The sequence below is a fragment of the Cryptomeria japonica genome, chromosome 10, assembly GCF_030272615.1.
Source record: "Cryptomeria japonica chromosome 10, Sugi_1.0, whole genome shotgun sequence".
In the NCBI taxonomy this organism is placed as follows: Eukaryota; Viridiplantae; Streptophyta; class Pinopsida; order Cupressales; family Cupressaceae; genus Cryptomeria; species Cryptomeria japonica.
This window is the reverse complement of record NC_081414.1, coordinates 95,609,155-95,635,363: the sequence shown is the minus strand read 5'-3', so window position 1 is coordinate 95,635,363 and position 26,209 is coordinate 95,609,155. Positions and strand designations below refer to the sequence as shown.

Genomic DNA, 26,209 nt, shown 5'->3' with positions numbered 1-26,209 from the left:
CCACCTATCGTGCGATCCTCACATGCGGAAACAAGCCCTAGACAAGGCCATTGCATGCCTAGAAAAACCTTAATCAAGATGGGAAAAGACGGAAATCAACCTTGAGCGAGAACAAATAGTGAGTTGTTGCAGAAAGAAAATTACAGAGGCGTCACACAAAAAGAAAAGACCACAATTTACAAAGAAACCCACGCGATTTTCCTTTGTTTTTCAAACACCAACAAAAAATGGTGATTTCCTTCGTTTTCAAACAACAACAAAAAATGGCAATTTAGCACCCCCAGTAACACACAATTTTTCACCTAAAACTTGTTGTGATGTTTTCACACATCGCCCCATTGCAAATGGGGACCCCCACTTTTCACTTGTTAGCATAGGTCTTTTGCTTAGTTTGCATAGCTTGGAAATAGCTTTGTCTCCTAGCTCTTAAGGAAGGTGATGTCTTGTCACTTTGGAAAGAACAATTGATCAATTCTAGAAGTGAATAAGAGTGTGAAACCTCGTCCTTGGAGTTGGATAGATAGAGTCAAGGCATTCACCAATTCTTTTTTCAGGAATGGGTAAGTCAAGTCAAGAATTCCAAGCCCGAGATAGGAACTGAATATAATCCACTGTCTAGACTAGGAAAATTCCTTGTTTTGAGATTAGAAATGTGCAATTGTTCCAAGGAATGAAAATGGAAGTTCGTCCTTAAGGCTGAGTCAAGTCAAGAATTCCTAGGTTGAGATGTGGAGTGAGGAAATTTTCCAAGAATTGATTCTCAAGGGCAAAATCCATGTTTGAGGTATGGAAATCTGGAATTGGAATGTGGAAATCCTTGTCAAAACAACCTTCAAAGATGAGAAATGGGGTGGATCATGGAAATTCAATTGATAGATAATGGAATTTAAAAATGTTGTCAAGTTGTCAAAAAAATGAAGATATTTCCAAGGTTTGAGAGAAAAATGAAAGATGAAAGTGGGATTTTATCTATGTTACACCGAGTTTCCGGGACGGGGACGGCAGGGAACGGGGGTACGTGTTTCCGAGACTGATTTTTTTTGCCAATTTTGGGGACGGCTATTAAAAAATAGGGAAAATTAAAATATATAGGGAAATTTAAAATATTCATATGAAAACATGGATAAAACATGCACATATACATTATAGAACCTTAACATATAAGAACTAGCAGCAAATTTGTGTTAAATTGAGAGTCAAAGTCAAACTGCTTATAGAATTCATTGTCAAAATTCACTGTCTATATGCAGAAATTATGGTGATGTCCCCAGGACAGGGAAGCCTGCAAAAAAACCGAGGACGCATCCCCAAGTAATGTAGGATTTTATCTATGATAAGGAAATGAAATTTGAAAATAATAAGTGTGGATTAGAAGGGGCAAAATGAAGGAAAATCCTAACATTGAGATGAGGAATTTCAAAATCCACAACCAAGGAAAATCCGCAACCAAGCAAAATCAGCGACCAAGGAAAATCTGTAACCAAGCAAAATCCACGACAAAGCAAAATCTGCGACAAAGCAAAATCCATGACAAAGAAAAATCCGCAACAATGCAAAATCCGCGACCAAGGGAAATCTGCGACCAAGGGAAATCTGCGACCAAGGGAAATCTGCAACCAAGGGAAATCCACAACCAAGGAAAATCCGGAACAAATCAAAATCCACAAAAAAGTGATGAGATGAAACTTTTTCCTTGTAATAGCAAAATCAGAAAATTATCTGAATATTCAATTTTTTCCATGTCATTGAAAAATCCACGAAAAAATGAAAGGTTTTGGATTTTTCCATGACTAGGGAAAACTCCCAAAAATCTTTGAGCAAGTAAATTTTTCCTTGAGTCAAGGACATCCACGAAATTCCATCCACAAGTCATTAAAATCCACAAAATAATTTTGGCATATCAACATATCACATCATATACACCGAGTCTATCCAACGTTAAGTAAATTGTTTGCATTGTAAACCTTGGAGTTGCCTTATTTGATCACATTGTTTAGCATATGAAGTTTTTTTGTTCAAGAGAGGATAGAATACTTAGTATTTTATTCTGTGTTTGAGGTGACCTAAAAAAACACATCAACAAAATCCTTCACGATTTTTTATACTCAAATGCAAGCAATTTCTCTTTGTAGAAATCCGCAATTTTTCTAAACAAAACTGTCATGTCCCCTTCTGTTAAAAATTGGATTCTGGTCACTATTAACCCATTTTATTCTTTCGTGGGTTAATTGGACAAGCTTAGGCAGAAAAAGTAATTTAATATTTATGAATGTCCAAATATTCTCAATATCAAAAGGACATTTAAATATTAAATTAAATATTTGGGAACACTTAGCAGGGCATTGGATTTTGTGCCATAATGAGAAGTTTGAAATATTTCTAATCAATGACTTTCCCACCAAGAGTGGAGTGGGAAATTGAAATATTTCTAATTAAAGGGGAGGGGGAAGTTGTTGCATTATGAATGTTAGAAAGTTTCCACCGTTACAAGTGGAGAAGAATCTTGGACAATTCAATGATGACTTTTGACAATTGCCATAACCAAATTAGCAAGAATTCCCAAGAAGGAAGTTGAATTTGGGTGCCAAAATCTTGCATGCAGGATGGATACAAATATTGTAATTTTGGTCATTTGGAGGGCATTCTTGATATCCCTTTTTCTCTCATATTTGCAGATTTGCAAGAAGATTCTTCAATGGATGAAACTCCGTTGGGGTAGAAGGCTTGTGGACGAAAACCCATGAGCAGCAGTTGGTCAGAGGATGGAAACCCTTTGTTCACAGCAGGCAATCTCAACCAGAGTTTGCATTTGGGCTAAGGAAGATAGGAGATTGTTAGTTTCTTTATTGCAGTTTGCAGGACTTAATGGAGTTGTTTGGAGTGGTTTAATGAGCATAATTGTGTGTTTGTTGTTGTTGTGAGTTATTTGTGGGTGCAATTACAACAGTATGCTGCTGTTATAATGTTTGTAACAAACTATATATTCTGTATTTCACATTTGGAAGTAAAACAATGACATTTGTGATGTTTTAAGTGATTTGGGTAAATTGTGGGAGCGATAGTTTGTGGGTTTTGTTTTATACTTTGTTGTTTGGGAGATTTTATGTTGCTGCTGTTATTAATCAGTTTCAGACCTGATTTTATGATGCTCATATCAGAAAAATCAGTTTCAATAACATTCTCTAAGGTTTCATTTAAATTGGCCTTTTCAGTGCAAGACTAGCTATCTAGTTTAGATAGTTTTCAGAGTTATTTGCAGAATATATTGTTAGTTTATTTTCAGATCTGAAATTATTGATAAATATTTGGTTGAGGACATTACAAAAACAACCCGCAATTTTTAACAAACAGCTCCTTCGAATTTTATTAAAAAATCGAACAAAAAACTTCTGAAAAAAAAACTTGCAGGTTACCCATGAATTTTATTAGAGAAAAAAATTGGCAAAAAATTACTTAGCTTTGATATCATGAAATGGTAATTGATTGAATTACAAAGGAGATGAAAGCTCCTTAATAAACAATGACAAACGATGTTTCTAAAACAGAAACAATCATGAACGAAAGCAACAATAGAAAGTTACTAAAACTAACTGAACTAACTAAAATACATAAATGACCATTATATGCTAAATATTAATAATATTACTTCAATAAAAATTGGCGTGTAAACAGCAGTCATGCTTGCTTTTTTTCACTATTGCTTTCAATTTGAATGGCCTCTTCTTTTTCATTTGGATGGTCCCCTTGTAGATATTCTTGCAAGCTATCTAAAGCTTCTTTTACCATGTTCATATTTGGCCAATGTGAATACTGAAAGCCAATATCTCTCAAGATGACTCTTCAAAATCTTTTCTAGAACTTTGTTATGTAAGGGCGGTTGCTGTTCAAAAACATCAAACATGATCTTTATTTTTAATCAGCTCATCAATAGTGGCTTCAGTAGGGCTGGCTTTGACTATTTCTAACAATTCTTTGATGATAAATTTGTTTGAATTCACAAGTTCTTCATTAAAAGAGCACAGAATCACTTTGATCAAGGATTGAATATCAATCTCCATGCTATTGCCAAGCTCTTTAACTTTGGTGAATTTCTTCTTACTTTCCTTTAGGAATTTGATTATCCATCTGGTAGCTTTGTACCATTCCACAGGGACTCCTAGATCAGCCCAGTCAAGGATGCCATCTGTAACAAGGATGCAAATTTTCATGTTTGTCATCTCTTGCAATCGGGACAAGTTATCATCCAAGACAAGCAATTCCTCATTGATTTTTCCTTCCAAATCTTCTAATGTACTGAGATTATTAGTAATTTTATGATATAGTAGATTCTTTATAATTTTAGAACCATGAGAGAGAAGAAAATCCTTCCAAGCTCTAGTTGCCTAAATGATTCCTCCAATCTTGCTTATGGCTAGCAAACTCTTAGCTAGGGCAGCAAAAGACGATGATGTAGGAGTAGAAGCGTCAACTAGACTGACTAAGTATTGAAGATAGGAGTCAGTAGTCCTACTTGAGCTTTTAATTGTTCTTTGATTTGCTCATCTTTACCCATCCTCTTCAAACTGGTTGATATAGTTGTTTATAATTTTTTCTTTTCCATTTCACTTGTTTGGTGCCCAAGAACTTCTCCTTGGTGAGATGATTCTGACCGATCAATTATGCTCTCAGGTGCATGTTGAATTGAAGGACTGGAAGAGGAAATGTGTGTTGTAGCAAAGACTTCAAATGAGGTGAGGACTCATTATAAAGAGACTCTTGGTATGTAGGAGAAATTTCTTAAGTGTGAGCCTTTTGGGGAGAAGGAATCTTCTCATGAGAAGTGGATCCTTCAGGGATAGGATTCTCCTTTTGAGGAGGAATCTCATCATGAATGGGGGATTTCCCAACATTCAATTCTTCTTCAAGAACAAGACCCTCTTTTTGATATGATTCCTTTTGAGGAGGCTCATGGGTTAAATCTTGTAGAGGTTGCTCAGAAGTATCTTGTAGAATGGGAGTAGGATTTGTTAAAGGTGGTGGCGATGGTTGATGAGGAGAATGCATATGAGGTGTAGCTTTAGAAGTGGTACTAGTAGCAGCTTCATTTGTTTGGCCCTCTGCACTATCATCTTTGAAAACAATTTTAGCCTTTTTCCTTACCAAAGGCACATAATCTTCTAGGAATTCTTCTTCTTCTTCTTCGACAAGTACCCTTTTGGCAATAGCAGCCTATGTAGGAGCAGTCTCTTTTCCCTTTAGAGGCAATCTGGAAGTCTTGTCTTTCTTCGAGACTTCCTTGGGAACTTGCTCCAACCATTTTAAGCTCCTTGCAATCACAGCTCTTGATTGAAGTAACTTCAATGATAGACCAATTCATCTTGGGTATTGGTTCAGCATAAACTTTCTCTGAATTGTAAGAAGGATTCAATACTTTCCCCGTCATCAGAAATACACTTGGGTACTTTTCCAACTCCAAATGATTTGATCTGGAAAGTAGTTGATCAAGAATAATCCTTCTATCTCACTTCATGCCCATCCATGCAATCTGCCCAAAATTCTTCAAGATCTTATTGATGTTTGTATAGGGGCTCAAATAAATTGTCAATACTTCCCCTAGGATCACAGTTGTTCCTCTTTTCATATAGATGTAAGTTGATTTCAGCCATTTCCTTCTTGACATGTTTGGCATGAAGATGGGAAGAACAAGTATAAGCACGATTAGAAATGGGAAAGTGAACATGTGTCTAGTGCTTTCCTGACAGCAATTATTTTACATCACATAACTGCCTGCACAACTCTAATATAATGATCCCATTGCTAGGATAATTCAGCAAGTTCTATGGGCTCCAGCAAATCTCCTGCATCTGATGTAAGTGTTAGAAAATTGGATAAACCAATTTCCCCAACCAGTAATTGCAACAGTAGCTTCCAATGAAATTTATCAAAATCACTTTCCATGAGCATGATCAGATAGCGGATAAAGTCATCATTTACCTTGTCATAATGTTGTTGGCTCTCCTTGAGCTCTAGTTGAGGATAATGTTCATATACCTTCTGCTCCTTTGAGCCCATACCCCTATTTTTCTAAGTCCTAGGAGGGTTTCCCTTCTTGCTAATAGATATACCAAATAGGAGGTCATGAAGAAGCACTTGCTTTCCTGTAATTCACAGAGCTGATCATGCCGGTGGTCAGTAATTAATGTTCCCCGATCAATTATGTTCTTATTTTCCATAATAGTAAGCCTGAAGTAGCACATCCATAGATGAAACTCCTTGGCCACTGGGTTTCCAACTGTCTTATTCATCAAGACAATTAAATTACTTGTCTTCAATCAACTCACTTTTGTAAGGATCTTGGCCATCCTTGTGACTGTTGCTCTCCTCTTGACCAACCAGTTATCATTCAAGCACTAAAGACAAGTCGCTGTATTCTTGTCATAGTATTCACTGGCAGATTTGATCACAACTAGGGCAAAGTTGATGTAAGTAGAAAGACCAAAGGTTTCCAAAATTGCTTCAAGAGTGACATCAAGGATAACTTCATTTGATAGTCCATAGTTTCTCTTCTTATCAGGATCATTGCTGAGCACATACCAATACTAACGCAGGAGATTGTACTGAAACTGGGAATGTTGCAGTTTGTAATGACTATACAATAACCCTATGTGCAGTGTAAATGGTCAAGTGTGACCTATCATCTTCCTTGTTGGTTCTTTGAATAAATTCTTTAACGTAAACATGCCTCAAAAATGTATCGCCAATGTCTCACAGTCTGGAAGTGATCTTCGAGGCAGGTGAATAGCCTTAAAACTTGTACTTCAATTCTTTACACTGCTTAGCCTTTTATGATGATGTCATGAAGACTGAATTCAATGCCCAAGGTTGTGATTTGCTATTGACGTCAGCAGAGGTTCACAAAAACCCAGCTGCCCTCAAAGAGAGTACTTCGAACCCTATAGGATCTTGCTCATGAGATGGAAGCAGAAGATCAATCAAAGTGAGTGGCTGCAACACATGTGAGCGAATGCTTGCAATTGCAGGTCACAAAAGAGAACTGAAAGCGTCCAATCAATAAAGCAAGTGGTGAAATGATTCTACAACGGGAAATGTAGGCACTTACACATGCACAGGTACAGTTGCATTAAATGTTGAGTCATTGGAAGTGCAGAGGTCAAACACAAATTTTTAGTTTTGATGTGTTGCACAACTGTAAGTAAGTTCAACTTTGGGGTGGAATCAAGGTGCAGAACTGATATGTACTTTTGCAAAATACCTCTGAAATCTCGCTTTGTTAAACTGGCAGGAACCAGAAATTAGGAAGAAATTGGCAATAATTGCAAAGATGCCTTATAGCTCCAAAAGCCTGCATCACATTTCAGGCAGAGAAATGGACTCCGAAATGAATGAATGAATGAATGATTGATATTAATGACATCCACGAGACTGAACAGTCTAAGGGACCAACAAATAGCAGCCCTAAATTATCTTCAAAATTGTCAAAATTGCTTTGTTAATAGCCCTGAGGTTCTGCTTTAAGATGTGATTGGAAAGTCGAGGTTGCCAAGCGATTGACAAGGATTTCTTTAATGTTGCCTAGTCCGGCTTTCCCACTTAATAAAGCTAGCGGAAAACAGAGGAGTTCAAACAATTTGCAAAAATTACAGAACAGCGGGAGAACTCCGCAGTGTATTTTATCTGATGCAAGGAGTTTGAGATGCAATTTGCATGATTGGGTGTAAACTCCAACTCCGATACAATCTTCCTAAAATGTGATACAGTCTTCCTAAAATGTCTTCCCAAAAGGTTGCATTACATTTCAAGCAGAGAAATAGACTCCGAAAACAATTTGTCAAAATTGCTTGTTTGCTCAATGGCCCTGAGTTTCTCCTTTGGGATGTGATAAAAAAGTCGAGGTTGCCAAGCAACTGACTCGAGCTAGCGGAAAACACAAGAATTCAAACAATCTGCAGAAATTACAGAACGGTGGGAGAACTCCGCACTGTATTTTATGGGGATCCGGAGTTGGAAATGCAATTTGTATGATTGTGTGTAAAGTCCGACACTCCGATATAATCTTCCATCATGTGATACAGTCTTCCTAAATGTTGATTGTATTTTACTACAGAAATGCATAAATACGACCATACAGATATCATATTTAAGCCCCGATTCCAACAAAGGAAAGAAAAGGTAATCCTTGGCTTAGAATCTAAGGCAAGGGTTAAAGGGCAAGAGAAATTTACCCAATATTAGCATTGAGAAAAGGTGAAACTTACTAATACAATAAAATTAAACTTATCGATAACAAAATGGAAGTTTACCAAGATTGAAAAAATATGGTATAGATGCATACATACCTAAGGTTCTAAGCTCCTCCAAGCAGTTGCGCATAGAAGCTTCTTCCGAAGCAATGAGCTGGACAGTGACCTTATCAGTATCCGGATCCCTTTGTTTCAAGGAAAGACCAGTAAAGAGAGCCTCTGTAAAGCGGTCTCCGCCCATTCTGAATTGAGCTACCAGACGACCCGCTTGTGCGAGGCGTTCCATCGCCTGTGCTACCTGTTTCGGTGGCGCCTGCTTCTCATTCTCTTTCTCCTCACTTTCCTGTTGATACTGCACATAATTATTATTATTGTCTCCTGGTTTGTATTCGTAAGGAGTGTTAGGATTTTCTTGATCGAGTGACGCAGCGAAGAGAGGGGAGGAGCGAGGGCTTAGAAAGGACGTGGAGGGAGAAGCTATGTTAGGGCTTGGCTGCTGTTGCATCATATTCCCTGCTCTCTCTGTAACTTCCTTCTGCGTCTGCTACTGTATCTTTTAAATCCTTACGAGTATTTGGGTTTTGCAGCTACAACTCGGACATGCTTTTCCACGCTAATTTCTTCTGAGCAGGAATCCGTTTGAAACCTAGTCTCGTTTTTTGAATCGTACTTGAAGCAGGAACATTTTCGTTGGACGCATCAGCAATAATCAGCACACTAAGTTATAAATAAGGTTGAAAACATGGTTATCTATTATTGCTTTTAAAATAGTTATGGAAGAGAGTTAAGAGAAACTAGCAATAGTATTTTGGTGTGTTATAGGTACACTAAAGAGGTGTGGAAGGTCAATTATGGAAAATTTTAGTGTATTTTATATACATTTATACATACATTTATTTAGTGCATAAGTTCAATCGGTAGGTCATTTAAGAATTGATGTTGTTTGTGCAATCAAGGTCTCAATCGAGAAGTGATAGCTTAAAATGAACTATGCATCTAGTTATAGAGATCCAAACATAACTTAAAAAAATCTCTGAATCAAGTAGCTAACTAGATTCCATTACCAACAGGATCATGTTATGTTTGCAAAAGGTCGAGAGGGGGATAGATATATCAATAGATAAAGAGGGAGGGAGAGGAAAGGAGAGAAATAAAGAGAGGAGAGAGAGGCAGAGAGATATAAAAGTAGGGAGTGATAGAGAGAGAAAGATGGAAGGAGAGAGGAAGAGTGAGAAGGAGAAATAGAGATAGAAAGAGGGAGACAATGAGAGGGGGAGTTGGAAACACAGAAAGATAAAGATACGAGAAGTGATATATAGAGAGAGCTAGAAGGATATATAGAGAGAATAGGAGAGATGGAATGAATAAAATAAAGATGGAGATAATGAGATATAGATAGAGGCAAAGAGGAAGTGATGGGAATATAGAGCTAGAGGGAGCAAGAGAGGCATAAAGGAGGCAATAGAGAGAAGAAGAGAGAGGGGGAGAGATAGAGATAGAGGATAGGGAGGGAGAAACAAGGAGTGTGTGTGAAAGTGTGAGAGAATTGAGATAGGGATGAGGAGGAGTAACAAGGAGTGTGTGAGTAAGATTTAGAGAGATAGACAGATAGAGGAGAGGGAAATAAAGAGATATAGAAAGAGGGAGTAACATAGAGAGGAGAGAGAGGGAGAGGTATAGATAGGGAGAGATAAGGATAGAAAGAGGGAGTGATAGAGATAGGCATTGTGTGTGTGTGTGTGTGTGTGTGTGTGTGTGTGTGTGTGAGAGAGAGAGAGAGAGAGAGACGCATGGAGAGGTAAGGAGATAGATATAGGAGAGAGAGATAGAGAGAGAAATGTGGAGATAGAGAAGGAGACAAAGAGGAAGAGGGAGAGGGTAAGATAAAGAGATAGAGAGTGATGGGGAGATACATTAAATGTATTATATAAATAAAAATAAAAATTCAAAATATAACTATTTACAATAAACTAAAATTTTACTAAGATAAATAATTATAAATAAAATTAATTCTAATAACTTTAATTATTTGTAATTTTGTAAAAGGACATAAATATTTTTTTTTAAAATACAAACTTGAATCTAGAATAAATTTTAAAATAGAATAGACTAAATGCAAAGTCAAAATATATGAAAATATGAATATTAATAAATAAATAAAAATTGAAAAAAAATATAATAAATAATAAATATTTAAATAAAAAATAAAACTATTTTTTTTAATTAATTAGAACTAAAATATTAATAAAGCATGCACCTAAAAAAATATAATTAATAGATTACAAACAACATAAAAATTAATTGAATTACAATTCAAATCATAACCTTAAGATTTATCATATCTTGAATGATGGATTATGTAGTTAGTTAGGGTATGTTCTCGCTATATTTAGATCGAATCTTTAGATATTGTGTCTAATAAATTAACTATAATTGTGTTTTTTTCTTTTTCAATAATTTTGTGTGCACCTTGGGCTACAAATTAACCATAATTAAGTATTATAAGGGTTATGGTTAGGATTATAATAAATTTGGTATTAATAATAAATATTTTAAGTGGTTTTAAGTACAATTCTATTTCTATGTGGGGTTAAGTATTATTGGATCTAAAATTATTAATCAAATCACCACAATATTTTTCAAGCTTACAATTAACTCTAAAATGATAATAAATTGTAAGTTTTAAAATTCATAAACATTTATTATCTAATAAAAATAAATAAAATAACATTAATTTTTTTATTTAAAAATAAATCAACATGTACTAATTATAATTTTAGAATAAGTTAAAGACTAAAATATAGATTTAAAACTTAACGTTTAATTCTATTCAATTCCTTTTTGCATGCAAATCATTCCATATTACAATTTTAAATGATTAATAAATTAAATAAAATTAAACATATCAAATAGTATATATATATATATATATATATATATATATATATATATATATATATATATATATATATATATATATATATATATATATATATATATATATATATATATATATATAAAAACTAGAAAAAAATTATTTTATTTTAAAAATCATTTTTAACAAGAAAGTTAACTTAAAATAAAAAAGAATTTATATATCTAATTCTAAAAAACATTGTATTTTATCAAATGAAATTGTTTTTATACAAAATTCTAACATTTAATCTATTTGGCGAATTTAAATAAATTTTTGTTGGATTTTGGTTGCTTTTCCATCTAATGGTTGTAAACATTTCAAATGTCTTGCACGTCTCTAGGATGATATCAACCAAGGAATGTCTAGTTGATCTTGTCAAGCTCACGTACGAGGGAATGCCTTCGATGTAATTAGCACTTTATTTAAAGAAAGGTTAAGGGATATGTTCATACGATATCAAAGATAAAATTTAAATGTATTTTAACATTGTATAATAAATAATATAATAATTAAAATTTATGTTAAACACTCTTTTAGAGTTATTAGATTTGTTTTATTATATTTGTTTAAGTGAAAGAATCAATCATCCTTTATTCATATTTTTTATAGTGTGAAGTTTGTAGTTATATGAAATCATGAAAAGGCATCTCTTATATACAATTTGTAAATGTGTGTCAGCTTCTTCACTCGTGACACCAGTTTCCAAAGCTGAGACCTAGGTTCATATTCCCAAGAGACATAATGAAGATTTAAAAACATGTAGACTATATTATCCCCTCTAATGACAATCACAAAATTGAGCATAAGAAAATCCTTTAAGGGACTTTTACCAAACCAATGAAATTGAATATTCGAGCATTAATTATGTCTACGTTAGAAAAAGAATCGAGGGAACTTAAACATAGCAATGAGCAAAATTAAAAATTAGGGCAATAGTATAATGATGATACACATATTAAATGACCAAGAGCATTGTTTAAGTTCTCCAACAAACAAATAGGCATTAAATTAGAGAGGTGAGAATTTGTAGATGCAAATTGCAAAAGTGCAATGTGTATTTGTGCATGGCCTATGATATATGTTTTTGTTTGAATGCATAGATTATAGAGCAAACGATGAAGTTGAGGAAAGATGAATGTTACAAAATGTGTATGATTGATTGAGGGATCAAGCTAATTAACATCACCAAACATTAAATTTGAGATCGCTACAAAGTGAATTGAAAGCTATTAATAGGAAGAGCCAACAAATCTAAAATGTATATAGCAGATTCACTACTTTGCAGACATTCACCTTTTCACAAAGCATATTTGCCTAATTGATCACATATTTAATGAAGCCCCAAAAATATGTATTAAGTACAAAGCATATTCACCTAATAATCATGTATTTTCCTAAGCCCCAAATCCTTACATCTGCCAAAGTGTAGGGTGTATTCACTTATTAGTAGATGTATCAGTGAAATTGCTCTCTAGGTTTTCATCCAATGTATTCACCTTATTTTTCACATGTCTATCAAAGTGCAAATCTCTTTCACTTATTCCAAGGTGGATTCACTGAAGCAGTGTGTTGAAAGTATATGAGTGTACATTCACCTAACTTATTACGATTTTATTAATTAACAAGATAATTCCACCTAAACAACAATGCATTGACTGAAACTGGTGAGCTCGAGCTTTGTTTCTTATACTTGGTCATCAAGAAGATGAGGAAATTGATGTGGATCAATTGATACATTTTTTGTTAGTAGAGGGCCCAGTGAAACGTAGAGAGGAGGGTTGCCACGCTTTTCTCAAGATGTTGGTAGATCTATGTTTAGTTGAGATTGAGATCAAAGAGGAAAGTGTCCTTGATATCTAGAAAGTGAGATTCCATGGTGTGGTTAGAGATATGGTAGTACACATCGCTAAGATCGAACTTGAACATCATATTCCATGCAAATTAGAGTTTAACTAAGATTCATTGATTATGACATTTTGTAGATGTTTAATAGTAATCAAGAAAGATGTTTTCAGGTAGATGGAAAGATGTTTCCAAGCACGAGATAGGTTTACCATTAAATTGTGGATTCACAGGTCCATTTATAAAGCTTGTGGGCTAACAAGTTTCAGGTACTACTTGTAATTATATTTGTAATAGAAAGTGAATATTATATTTTGCAAACAAATATCAAGTATAAGAGATAATATATTGTAAATAGTAATCTAATGAAATGAAGAGAACTAATAATACATTTCAAACTATTTTCAAGTATAAGTTTAGATTTACTATGAAAGATAGACGACTCTAATCACATTCGCTCACTGGTAGTATTACTTTCTCCAGCCAATGTTTTTTCAATAATATATAAAATAAATTTTATATATTATTAATGATTTGTAAATGCTAAGTAGACATAGGATCACTGATGGAAGCATTGCTAACAATAGAAATTACGGGAATTTACAATGACAAAATAAGAGTAAATAATGATAGTAAGTTCAGGTTATAAGAAAAGATTAATCAAATCAAACAATCCTGCACCAGATGGAACAGGAAACAGAATTTGGGTCTCAAATAAGAACAAACACACAATTTACATATTCAATTTCAATAATGTACCGCCGCAATGATTTCTAACACATTACAAAGGTATTTTGATCCCCTACATGAACCAATCAACAATGGTTACATTACAAATTAAAAACTTTCAAACTTCGCTTCATCCTTGCTTCATGTATTCCTTGTCAGGCTTCTCTTTTCTTTGGTACCCTTTTGTACACTGACCAACCAACCCCAAAACACCAAACAGTCACCCCTTATATAGGTCGAGCAATTGGTTGATAACCAACTAGTTGCCTTCACTTTGCAATATTCGGGTCTTCATGTCTTTGTTGTGGTAGGAAGTTTGTAACTTACACATAGTGATAGGAAGTTTATTACACACAAAAAATAGGAGGCACATAGCCTAAAACTATTAAAAAAAAACCAAAATTGAGAGAAGAAATACAACAGAAAAGAGAGGGAGGGAGATGCCCCTGCATCAGACTCCCTAGGCACGAAAAGAAGTCATGAGCTCCTACTCATGAGATCTACAATAGTATGACCAAGCTTAGTGATCTCTGATTCAATTAACTAAGAGGAATCTTCCAATGGGTGATGTTTCTAGTTGATCATAAACTTGAAATATTCACTTTTTGGGTTCTTCTTTAACAACTATCTATCAAGAATACATTCAATTTGCAGCGGATTGGATGTGGTTCCCTATTGTTCCTAGATGGAAAGTGACTTACCCTCTACGACATCTCCATCCTCGTCTCCTTTGTAAGGATATAGGTATGTAACACATTTTAAAGATAGGAGAGATGCCCAAATCTGAAGGCAAAAGCTATTTCATATGCATTGGTAGAAAAATTTCTGAGAACTCTACAAGGACCAACTTTCTTCATATGGAGTTTGTTGTAAATACTAGTACGAAACCTCTCCTTTCTAAGGTGAGCCAATACAAGGTCTCCAACCTGAAAATGAAGTTCCATTTGCTTCTTATCAGCATCCCACTTTGATATAGGAGCATCCCTTGTTCTTGGCAATCTTGCATCAACCAAAAAAAAACATCTTCTTTCAGTTTGTTTCCTATTTTCTAGTTGCAACATTTCTTTATGTGTTTCTTTTCATTTGCTCACCGAATCTTGCAGAGATGGATTTTGATTGTGGATGTGTTTATTTACCTTATCCTAGGTCCGCGGGACATTTGGATTCTTTTCTAGCAAGTTATTGCTTCCGGAATCTAAGACAGTTTTTTGGCTTAGAACACCGGAACCATGTGAACCTCTTTGCTATTAGCCAATCTTGTGGATCCTTTACGTAGCTTGTGGATCTTCAATTCATTGTTTACAATTCTCCTTGGCATGTGGCCAACCTTCCCTTAGGTATGCACTTCATTCTATGGATTTTTCGAAAGGATCTCTTTGGCGGAGGCCGACTTGGTTGTTTTACACATTTCATCTTGTTCATCGGCTATTGTTTAATCTTGGGCCGACACAGATCAATCTTGATCTTATAAATCAATATAATTGAGCATGTAGAGATGATCATTAGACCAAAGAAGATAAATCTTAAGGATAGGACGTCCGGAGTTGGCTCACATTCTTGCTTGAGCTCGGATACTGTGTTTGAGCATGTATATAATCATGCCTGTGTGTCGAATCTTGTAAGCCCACATGTTGTCGACAATTTGTAATTGATTTTTATGATATAATAAAGTATGTTTTGCATTTGCCTCCATCCCATTGTGTCATTTCTATTGTGTAACTTTTGCTACACAATCCAGACTATTCTATTTTGAGGACCCTCTTGTCGTGACTGCACCAAGTGGTATCAATGCGAGATTTCATTCTAGAGATTGTGTTGTCCTATAAGATTTTATTATAGGGTGGTGGATTAAGGATCCGACCTATAGTTGCAGAGGACTGGCATAAGGATGACCCGAAGAGGAAATGCTAGAGGTGTTGGAGCGCGTAGAAATGCAGAACCTGTTGTGATGGAAATGTTGAGAGGAATTGTAGCCCAATTAGAAGTTGTTGAAATGACCTAGAGAAGAGGTTGACGTGTTGAAGATGTGAGCAATGATGAGGAAGAAGAGGTAGCTGGAGAACAAGGACAAATCCATCGACGAATGATCTGAATGAAGAGAGATTTATTAGAGCATTGTCAAGAGCAAATACCAGACGCATTTCAGTCCACTAGATTACGATGGCAAGTTGGATTTAGATGAATTGTTGGATTGGATCATGGAGATGGAAAAGTATTTTGATCTTGAAGGCACTATGGAAGATAAGAAGGTAAGATATGCTTTCACTAAGTTGAAAGGACATGCGTCTCTTTGGTGGGAACATTTGAATGTTGACAGACAAAGAAGAGGTAAAGAGAAGATCAAATCTTGGGAGTGGATGGTCAACAAGTTGAAATCGAAGTTTATGCTTGTTGATTATCAAGTGAATATATACTAGAAGTTGTAGAACCTGAAGCAGAAGGAATCTAGTGTGAAGGAGTACACCAAAGCATTCTATAAGTTGAATATCAGATCCGGACATACTGATGATGAGATCGAACAAGTTGCTAAGTATTTGAATGGGTTGCAGATGTCTATACAAGATGAACTTAGTCTAATCAAGTTGTAGAGTGTTGAAGAAGCTTATCAATATGCCCTAAAAGCAGAGGAGAAGCTAAACAAAAGAAATGAGTAGAAGCAAAGAGGAAGAGGTGGAAGATTTCAGGGAGGAAGATTTCATGGAGAAAGAAGCTATTCTAGAGGAAGAGGACCCTATGTAGATCAAGAGAAAGACAAGGAAGTTAGCAGAGATGGTAGTTCATACCAGAAGGATGATAGAAATTTCTACCAGAGAAGAGAACCCGATGGATATCAGAATGAGGGTTGTGGAAAAGAAGACATGAGATAGGATAAAAGAGTGTTTAGAGGAACCTTCTTTAAGTGCGGAGGAGAAGGACATCATGCTTTTGAATGTAGGAAGGCAGAGAGCACTGGAAGAACAACATTGGTAGAAGAAGACTATACCATATTAGCTAATAAGCTGGAAGATGGAGAAATATTGGTGATGAGGAGAGCATTGTGTCATACCAGAGATGATGAAGAGCCCTTGCAGAGGAGGAATTTGTTCAAGACCAGATGTAAGATATCCGGTAGTGTTGTAAGGTCATTATTGATAGTGGTAGTTTAGACAATCTTGTTTTAGAGGAGATGGTGAATAAGTTTAATTTGGAGAGATTGAAGCAACCCAAGCCTTATCAAATAGAATGGATTAAGGATGATCATAAGATACTAGTAAGTGAACAATGTTTGGTAAAATTAAAAATTGGAATTATCATGATGAAGTTTTGTGTGATATTATGCCTATGGATATTTGTCATATCTTGTTGGGTAGACCTTGATAGTTTGATAGACAGGCAATACATAATGGGAGGAAGAACATATACACTATTGTTGTAAATGAGATGAAGCAGACCTTGTTGCCCTTGGAGGAGCCTCTTAGGAGTGAAGTTTGTACAAGTGCTAAAATTGTTTTGGTGGATGGAAGGAAATTATTGGATGGGATGAGACATGAGAATGTGTGTTTTACCTTAATTCCTAAGAGGATTGACAATCCAGAGCATGAAGGAGAACATCTGGAAGAAATAAAGGAGTTGTTGACATAGTATGAAGACGTCATTTCAAATAATGTACCTGATGGATCACCCCCTGTGAGGAGTATAAATCATTGCATGGACCTCATTCCCGGAGCTAGTTTGCCTAATAAAGCATCACACCGGACGACACGAACAAAGAATCAGGAGTTGAATAGACGAGTGCAGGAATTGTTGAGGAAAGGTTTGATCAGAGAAAGCTTGAGTCCTTGTGCAGTACTAGAAGTGTTAGCACCTAAGAAGAATGGAGAATGGAGAATGTGTACTGATTCCAGAGCAATAAACAATATCATAGTGAAGTACAAATTTCCCTTTCTTGGGATGGATGACATAATGGATTGTTTAAGTGAAGCCAAATACTACACCAAGATTGACTTGAAGAGTGGATACCATCATATCAAAATCAGAGAAGGGGATGAGTGGAAGACAACATTCAAGACAAATGAAGGACTGTATGAATGGTTGGTGATGCCTTTTGGATTGACTAATGCATCAAGTACTTTCATGAGGTTGATGAATGAGGTATTGAAGAAATTATTGGGTAAGTTTGTTATTGTGTATTTGGATGACATTTTGATTTTCATTAAGAGCAAGGAAGAACATATGTTGCATTTGTGACAAGTTTTGCAGAGGTTGAGAGAAGAAATGTTGTTGATAAATATTAAGAAGTGCAATTTCATGAAGGAAGAGTTATTCTATTTGGGATTAGTGATATATGTGGATGGATTGAAGATTGACCCTAAGAAGATAAGAGCAATCATTGAATGGCCTACATTGGAAAGCATTGGGGAGGTAAAATCATTTCATGGATTGGCTAGTTTCTATTGAAAGTTTATTAGAAATTTTAGTTTAGTTTATAGCCCTATGACAGAAGCAATGGGAGGAGATAGGAAGGATTTTAAGTGGACAACCGAAGCAAATAGGAGCTTTGAATTGTTGAAGCAGAAGGTGACAGAGCAACCTACGTTGGCTTTATCGGATTTTATCAAAGTATTTCAAGTGGATTGTGATGCAAGTGGAAATGCAATTGGAGCAGTGTTAAGTCAAGAGGGAAGACTAGTAGCATATTTCAGTGAAAAGTTGAATGATGAAAGGAGGAGATATTTAGTGTATGATCAAGAATTTTATGCCATAATTCAAGCATTGAAGAAGTGGAGACATTATTTTTTGCCTAAGGAGTTTGTGTTGTATACCAATCATCAAGCTTTGCAGTATTTGAACAATCAAAGTAAGTTGAATCAGAGACATATGAGATGGGTAGAGTTCTTGCAGAGTTATACCTTTGTTTTGAAGCATAGAAGTGGAAAGTTAAATAGAGTTGTTGATGCATTGGGTAGAAGAAGGAATATGCTGATAGAGATGAGAGTGGAGGTATTAGGTTTTGAAGAATTGAAGAACTTGTATAAGGAAGACATGGATTTTGCGAAACCTTGGAAAGCATGTAAGGAACTAGTTATCATGGACAAAAGTAAGTGGTTAGATTATTTTATTCATGATGAGATGTTATTCAAAGGAGTTTGGTTGTGTATACCTAGGAGTTCTATGAGAGAGAGCTTGATAAAGGAGAAGTATAGTGGAGGATTGATCAGACACTTTGGTGTTGATAAGACAATGACACTATTGAGTGAGAATTACTTTTGGCCTCAGATTCATAAGGATGTCAGGAAATTTGTGCAGAACTATAGAATTTGTCAGCTTGCAAAAGGTAGTAGTCAGAATGTTGGATTGTATAAGCCTTTGACAGTTTTGAAAAGACCTTGGGAGGACATAAGCATGGATTTTATACTTGGACTGCCTAAGACACGGAGAGGAAATGATTCTATATTTGTGGTGGTGGATAGATTCTCAAAGATGACACCCTGTAAGAAGACAACATATGCAGTACATATTGTTGACCTATTTTTCAAGGAAGTGGTGAGATTACATGGATTACCTAAGAGAATAGTTTTAGATAGAGACACTAAATTTGTTGGATATTTTTAGAGAACACTTTGGAAGAAGATGATGACAGATTTGAAGTTCAGTTCTACTTTTCACCCACAAATTGATGGACAAATAGAAGTAGTAAATAGGAGTTTGGGAAATTTGTTGAGATGCCTAGTTGAGAGAAAATCAAAAGTTGGGACTTGATTTTTGCACAAGCAGAATTTGCCTACAATAATTCAGTGAATAGGAGTACCGGAAGAACACCTTTTGAGATTGTTACCAGAGCATACCCTAGAGGCATATCATAATTGAGAGACATCAGTAATGAAGATAAAAGGAGTGCAGATGCAAAAGAATTTGTAGAGCATATGAAGACAGTACATACTCAGGTCAAACAATATTTGGAAGATATGAACAACAAGTATAAGGAAAAAGCACATCAAAAGAGGAGACATAAGGAATTTGAAGTTGGAGATGAAGTGATGGTGTATCTAAGAAAAGAGAGATTTCCAGTTGGAACCTATAACAAGTTGCAGATGAGAAAGTTTGGACCTTGTAAGATCTTGAAGAAATTCAATTTCAGAAATGCATATGAAGTGGAGTTACCAAATAGATTGGGTATTTCACCTATATTCAACATTGCAAATCTACGTCAGTATCATGAGGCAGAATTCAGTGAAGAAAATTTTGTAGACTTGGAGAAGCATATACCCTAGAAAGAACTGAATCAGAATGAAGACATTTTGGATAGTAGGATTAGGTGTAGCACTCAGAGCAACCAGTATAAAGAGTATCTTGTGATGTGGAAAGGTAGACTAGTTGAAGATTCATCATGGATTTCTCAAGCATAGGTAGACCGTCTTGGTTTTCCTCTAACCCCAATGAAGTGAGTGACTCAATTTTCAACAACCCTAGATGTCTGATGTAGGAGCATCCCTGGTTCTTGGCAATCTTACATCAACCAAAAAAAAAAGACATCTTCTTTCAGTTTGTTTCATGTTTTGCAGTTTCAACATTTCTTTGCATTTGCTCACCTAATCTTGCAGAGATGGATTTTGATTGTGGACATGTTCATTTACCTTATCCCAGGTCCATGGGATGTTTGGATTCTTTTCCAACAAGTTATCACTTTCGAAATCTGAGACAGTTTTCTAGCTTAGAACACCGAAACCGCTTGAACCTATTTGCTATTGGTGAATCTTGCAAATCGTTTTCGTAGCCTGCAGATCTTCAATTCATTATTTCCAATGATCCTTGGCATGTGGCCAACCTTCCCTTAGGTCTATACTTCATTCTATGGATTTTTTGGAAGGATCTCTTTGGTAGAGGTTGACCTAGTTGTTTTACATGTTTCATCTTGTTCATCAGCTATTGTTTCATCTTGGGCCAATGCGGATCAATCTTGATCATATAAATCAATGTAGTTGACCATGTAGAGATGATCATTAGAATGGAGAAGATAAATCTTAAGGATAGGAGGTCTAGAGTTGGCTCCCATTCTTGCGCGAGCTCAGATACTATGTTTGAGCATGTATATAATCAGGCATGTGTGTCGAATCTTGTAAGCCTACATGTTGTCGGTAGTTTGTAATTGATTTTCATGATATAATAAAGTATGTTATGTGTTTTCCTCCATCTCATTGTGTCATTTCTATTGTGTAACTCTTGCTACACGGTCCAAACGGTTCTCTTTTGAGGACCCTCCTGTCATGACTGCACCATGCTTGTTTTGCTAATTGTGCCCTTTGATATTCATCTTTACCTGTTCGTGGAGATCATGGATGACTTTAGCAAAGTCTTCTCCCATAGCACTAAGATTTTCCATATTACTAAGATCTCTTAATTCAAATACCCCCCTTGGATGAAAACCATATACTTCATAGAATGGACTAAATGTAGTAATCCTATTAGGAGAGTAATTATAGGCAAATTCAGCCTATGCCAAAGCTAGATCCCAATTGTCTAGTGTGTTTCTAGTAATGCACCTTAACATGTTAGCAAGAATCCTATCGATTTAACCTCTATTTGACCATCCGTTTGGGGGTGGTAAGCATAACTCAAACTCATATTTGTGCCCAATTTCTTCCATAGGGTCCTCCAAAAATGACCCACAAATTTAGTATGCCTGTCAGATATTATACTTTTTAGGATTCCGTGTAATCTCACTACTTCGTTAAAGAACAAGTTTGCAATGTTAGTGGCATCGCTAGTTTTCTTGCAAGGTATGAAATGCACCATTTTGGAAAATCTATCTATGACTACAAAAATTGAATCATTTCCCCTTTGAGTATGAGGCAAACCCAACACAAAATCCATACTCACTGAGTCCCAAGGCCGAGTTGGAACTGGTAACTTGGTTGACATAATCCAATATTTTGGCTTCTTCCCTTAGCGTGTCGACAAATTCTACACCTTCAGGTACATACCTCTTGACATCTTCTTGCATATTAGGCCAATAGTAATGAGTGCTTAACTTCAGATAGGTTTTGTCCTATCAAAAGTGACCAGCAAGTCTGGGCCACAATGTTTCTCCTTCAACAAATTATCTCTCATGGACCCTCTAGGGATGCATAACTTGTTCCCCTTGAACAATAAACCCTCCTATCTCATATAGTCCACCATTGGTTCTCCATTCCTGGAAATATGACCATTGCAAGCTTCAAATGCTTCACTAAAATCCGCATCCTTTGTATACAACTCCTTCAAGCTTTCAAAACCCACATTGTTAGTTTGTATTTCATGTAACAATAAAAAATTTCTACTCAAAGCATCAACAACCTTATTCAGTAAATAATGTCTCCATTTCTTTACTGACTAAACCAAAGCATAAAATTCCAAATCATAAGTTGAATACTTATTTTTGCATCATTTAGCTTCTCACTAAAATATGCTATTGGTTTACCTTCCTGACTTAAATTAACCCCAACAGCCAATCCACTAGCATCACATTCGACTTAAAACACTTTCTCAAAATTAGGCAAAGATAAAATAGGCTACTCACTCACTTCTTGTTTAAGAAATCTGAAACTTTCTTTAGCCTTTCTAGTCCATTCAAATTGGCTCTTATTCTCTTTGCTGGTCTCAAGAATGGGTGCAACCACATGACTGAAATTCCTAATAAATTTTCTATAAAAAATTGCAAGTTCATGTAAGCTCCTTACCTCCAATACACTCTTTGGTGTTGGCTAATTAAGTATGGCTTGAACGTTTTATGTATCCATCTTTAGCCCATCCTAAGATACCACAAAACCCAAGTAGATAAGTTTAGGCTGCAAAACACACATTTCTTGAGATTGATCTGCAACTTTTCCTCATGTAACCTTCTCATCACTTTTCTCAAATGCTCCATATGCTCTTCTTTGGACTTGTTGAATACCAAAATGTCATCAAGATATACAATTACAAATTTCCTTGGTAATGGTTTTAAAACCTCATTCACGAGTCTCATAAAAGTGTTGGGTGGATTAGACAACCCAAAAGGCATAACCAACCATTTGTATAAACCATCATTAGTCTTAAATGTTGTTTTCCATTCATCCCCTAGTCTGATTTTTATTTTGATGGTATCCACTTTTCAAATCTATCTTAGAAAAATAATTTGAGCCACTTAAACAATCCATTAAATCTTCAATCCTAGGAATTGGAATCTATATCTGATGGTTATTTTATCGATAGCCCTAGAATTCACGCACATACAACACTCTCCCTTTTTCTTTGGTACTAGTACTTTTGGAACAATAGAAGGGCTTAAGCACTCCCTTATTAAACCCTTCTTTAAAAGATCTTCCACTTGTTTCCTAATCTCTTCATTTTCCATAGGTGTCATCCTATGGGCAGCCTTGTTTGGAAGGCTAGCCCTTGGAATCAAATCCATATGGTGGCTAATGCTCCTCATAGGAGTCAATTCACCAGGTAATTCAGATGAAACAATATCCATGTGTTCATCCAAAATATTTTATACTTTTTGAGGTAAATTATCAAGTTTTGTTGAAGTAAACACACACTTAGGTTTAAGGACCAAAGAAAATCCTACTTCCTCATTCTTCATTTCATGTATAAACTCCTTACCACTTACCAACATTACCTTACTATTGTTACCACTACTATTGTCTGCTTCTTCCTCTTGGATAGGCATCAATATATTCTTGACTCCATCTTTCTCAATTTTATTAGTGTTCTCCCTTCCATTATGCACCACTTTTCGGTCAAACTGCCATGGTCTTCCAAGAAATACATGGCACACATCCATGGGAATTGCATCACATAATACACTATCTTTATAACCACTAATCTAAAAGTCAACTTGAGCTTTCTCATTTACCAACAATTGGTGTCCTTTTTGCAACCAAGAGACCTTATAAGGAGATAAATGCTTAGTTGTTACAAGGCCTAACTTATCTACCATCTCTGCTAGAACAATATTATCCATACTACCACTATCAATGATCTGTTTGCAACATTTACCTTTTGACTTACACTTGGTTTTGAATAATGCTATCCATTGGACTGGTTCTTGACTTTCTTTTTGGGGCTTCAACATTAATACCCTCTTTAGTAACAAAGGTTCTCCCGATTCGGGCTCTTCCTTGTGGTGGACAGGTGACCCCCAAACTCTCTTGATTAGCATGAATAATTTGATTACTCCTTTCAAACTTTATATGCCCTCCTTGAGAAGATTCAGGACATTCCCAACTTCTGTGTCCAACATATTGGTTGCACTTAAAGCATTTTCTAGTGAACCCTCTTCCTCTACCTCGAGAACCACCTCTTCCATATGATATTCCCCCTTTATTTTGTTATCCTCCTCTATTATTAATGGTTGTACCACTAGAACTTTAGCCCCTTCTTGATAAAACTGCTATCCTCTTCAAGTTTGTTGTCCCATCCTCTAAATCCTCTTCTACTCTTTCTCTCTCGTTGACTTTGCTTCCTTTGCAACTTCTCTTCTGCCTTGATGGCAAGTTGATATGCCTCTTCAAGACTTTTTTGGGATACCAGACTCAATTCATCTTGCAAACTATACTTTAGAACATTCATATATCTTGCCACTTTCTCCATGTCATCCTCACTATGCCCTGATCAGATCACCAACTTATAAACTTCCTCAGTATAGTCTTTCATAGGCATATCTTTTTGTTTTAGGTTTTGCAATATTTTAAAGAAATAAGTTTGATAATTTCTTTCGAAAGGAACTTAGCCTTCAACTCTGTAACCATCCAATCCCTAGAGTTAATCTTGTCTTTATTGTTCTTCCTTCTCTTAGATTGAAGAAAGTCCCACCACATAGCAGTGTTGCCCTTCATTTTGGTGCACACAAATTTCACTCTCCTTTCTTCTGCAACTCCCTCATATTCAAAATATTTATCTTAATCATTGATCTAGTCAATGAGATTGTCTCCATTGAGGATTCTCAGTTAAGTAGGAACCTCTATTTTGGGTTTGCAACCTGCAATCATCACTATCCTCAATAATATTTTTTCAAACCTTGCAGGTTCTCCTTTCTCTTCTTCATCACCCTCTTGTGGTCGTTCTTCTTCTTCATTATCACTTACATCATCATAAGGGGTTCCTCTTCTCTAAGCCATCTCCATAGCATCCATCTGGGCAATCAAGTGTTGCAACATTTCTTGGACTCCTTCACCATGTTATCTTCTACCTCACCCTCGGGTACCTCCTCTGCCCATTCTCCTTGGAGGCATTCTGTCCACACCACTAAATATCACTCTCTTAAGGATCTGATAGCACTATGATGGCAGCCTCGATGACAACACAAATTATAGGAATTTACAATGACATAATAAGAGAAAATAATGATAGGAAGTTCAATTTATAAACAAAGATTAATCAAATCAAACAATCCTACACCAAATGGAACATGAAATTGAATTCGGGTCTCAAACAAGAACAAACACACAATGTACAAGTGTGATTTCAATAATGTACCATCACAATGATTTCTAACACATTATGAAGGTATTTTCATCCCCTATAGGAGCCGATCAACAATGGTTACATTACAAATCAAAAACTTTCAAACTTCACTTCGACCTTGCTTTGTGTGTTCCTTGTCAGGCTTCTCTTTTCTTCGGTACCCTATTGTACTTCAACCAACCAAACCCAAAAAACTAGATAGTCACCCCTTATATAGGTCAAGAAGTTAGTTGATAATCGACTTTAAATGCCCACCTTTACCTTGCAACAGTCAGGTCTTTCTATCTTTGTTGTGGCAGGAAGTTTGTAACTTACACATAGTGACAGGAAATTTATTACATACCAAAAATTGGAGGTGCATAGCCTACTTATTCAACCAAAATAAAACTAAAGAAAACAAACCAAAATTGGGAGAAGAAATACTATAGAAAAGAGAGGGAGAGAGATGCCCCTGCATTAATCACAAATGTCCTAGTGTCTTCTTATTAATGACTTGTAAATGCTAATATAGTTCCACTCCAATATTTTGATTGAGGTTGTAAATGGCATTAAGGAGATTGATTTTAGTGTAAAGATTGTAACAATTTGCTGCATTTTTTTTTTTTTACACTATAATTAAGGTCTATAATGTAAATCTATACCAATGACAATAGTTTTGTTTAAAAAACAAGTGCTTGTGTTTACTAATATTAATTAGTTGTTCTAAAAAAAGCTAATGGTATATGTAGTCACATAAATCTATCCAGTTTAATTAAATGAATATTTGCTATTTATTTGATTAAAAATCCACTAGCCATCAGTTAATTAAATTAATATTTAATTAATTCATCTTCAAACATTCTCCTATTAATTAAATAAATTATTCAATTTATTTTAATTTATTTATTATACCAAATTCACAATCAATTAAATGAATAAATCCTATTTATTTAATTTAACCCCCTTTTCCTCTTTTAAATAAATTAAATTAAACATTTATTTAAATCATAAACCCCCCCCCACTTGCATTTTCCTA

At 35.4% G+C, this 26,209-nt stretch overlaps 1 protein-coding gene across 2 annotated transcripts in view; it reads right to left on the bottom strand.

The window, feature by feature from the left end:
• The window catches only part of LOC131052596 (mediator of RNA polymerase II transcription subunit 27), a 37,795-nt gene extending 28,826 nt beyond the window's left edge, over window positions 1-8,969 (bottom strand). The window contains exon 1 of one of the 2 annotated variants that reach the window (XM_059212096.1): window positions 8,333-8,969. In XM_059212096.1, the coding sequence (XP_059068079.1) occupies window positions 8,333-8,748 (416 nt within the window). In that variant the 5' untranslated portion in view covers window positions 8,749-8,969. The remainder of the gene's footprint in view (window positions 1-8,332) is intronic. The other variant, XM_057987183.2, reaches the window with a different exon arrangement.
• Window positions 8,970-26,209: the final 17,240 nt, after the last annotated feature.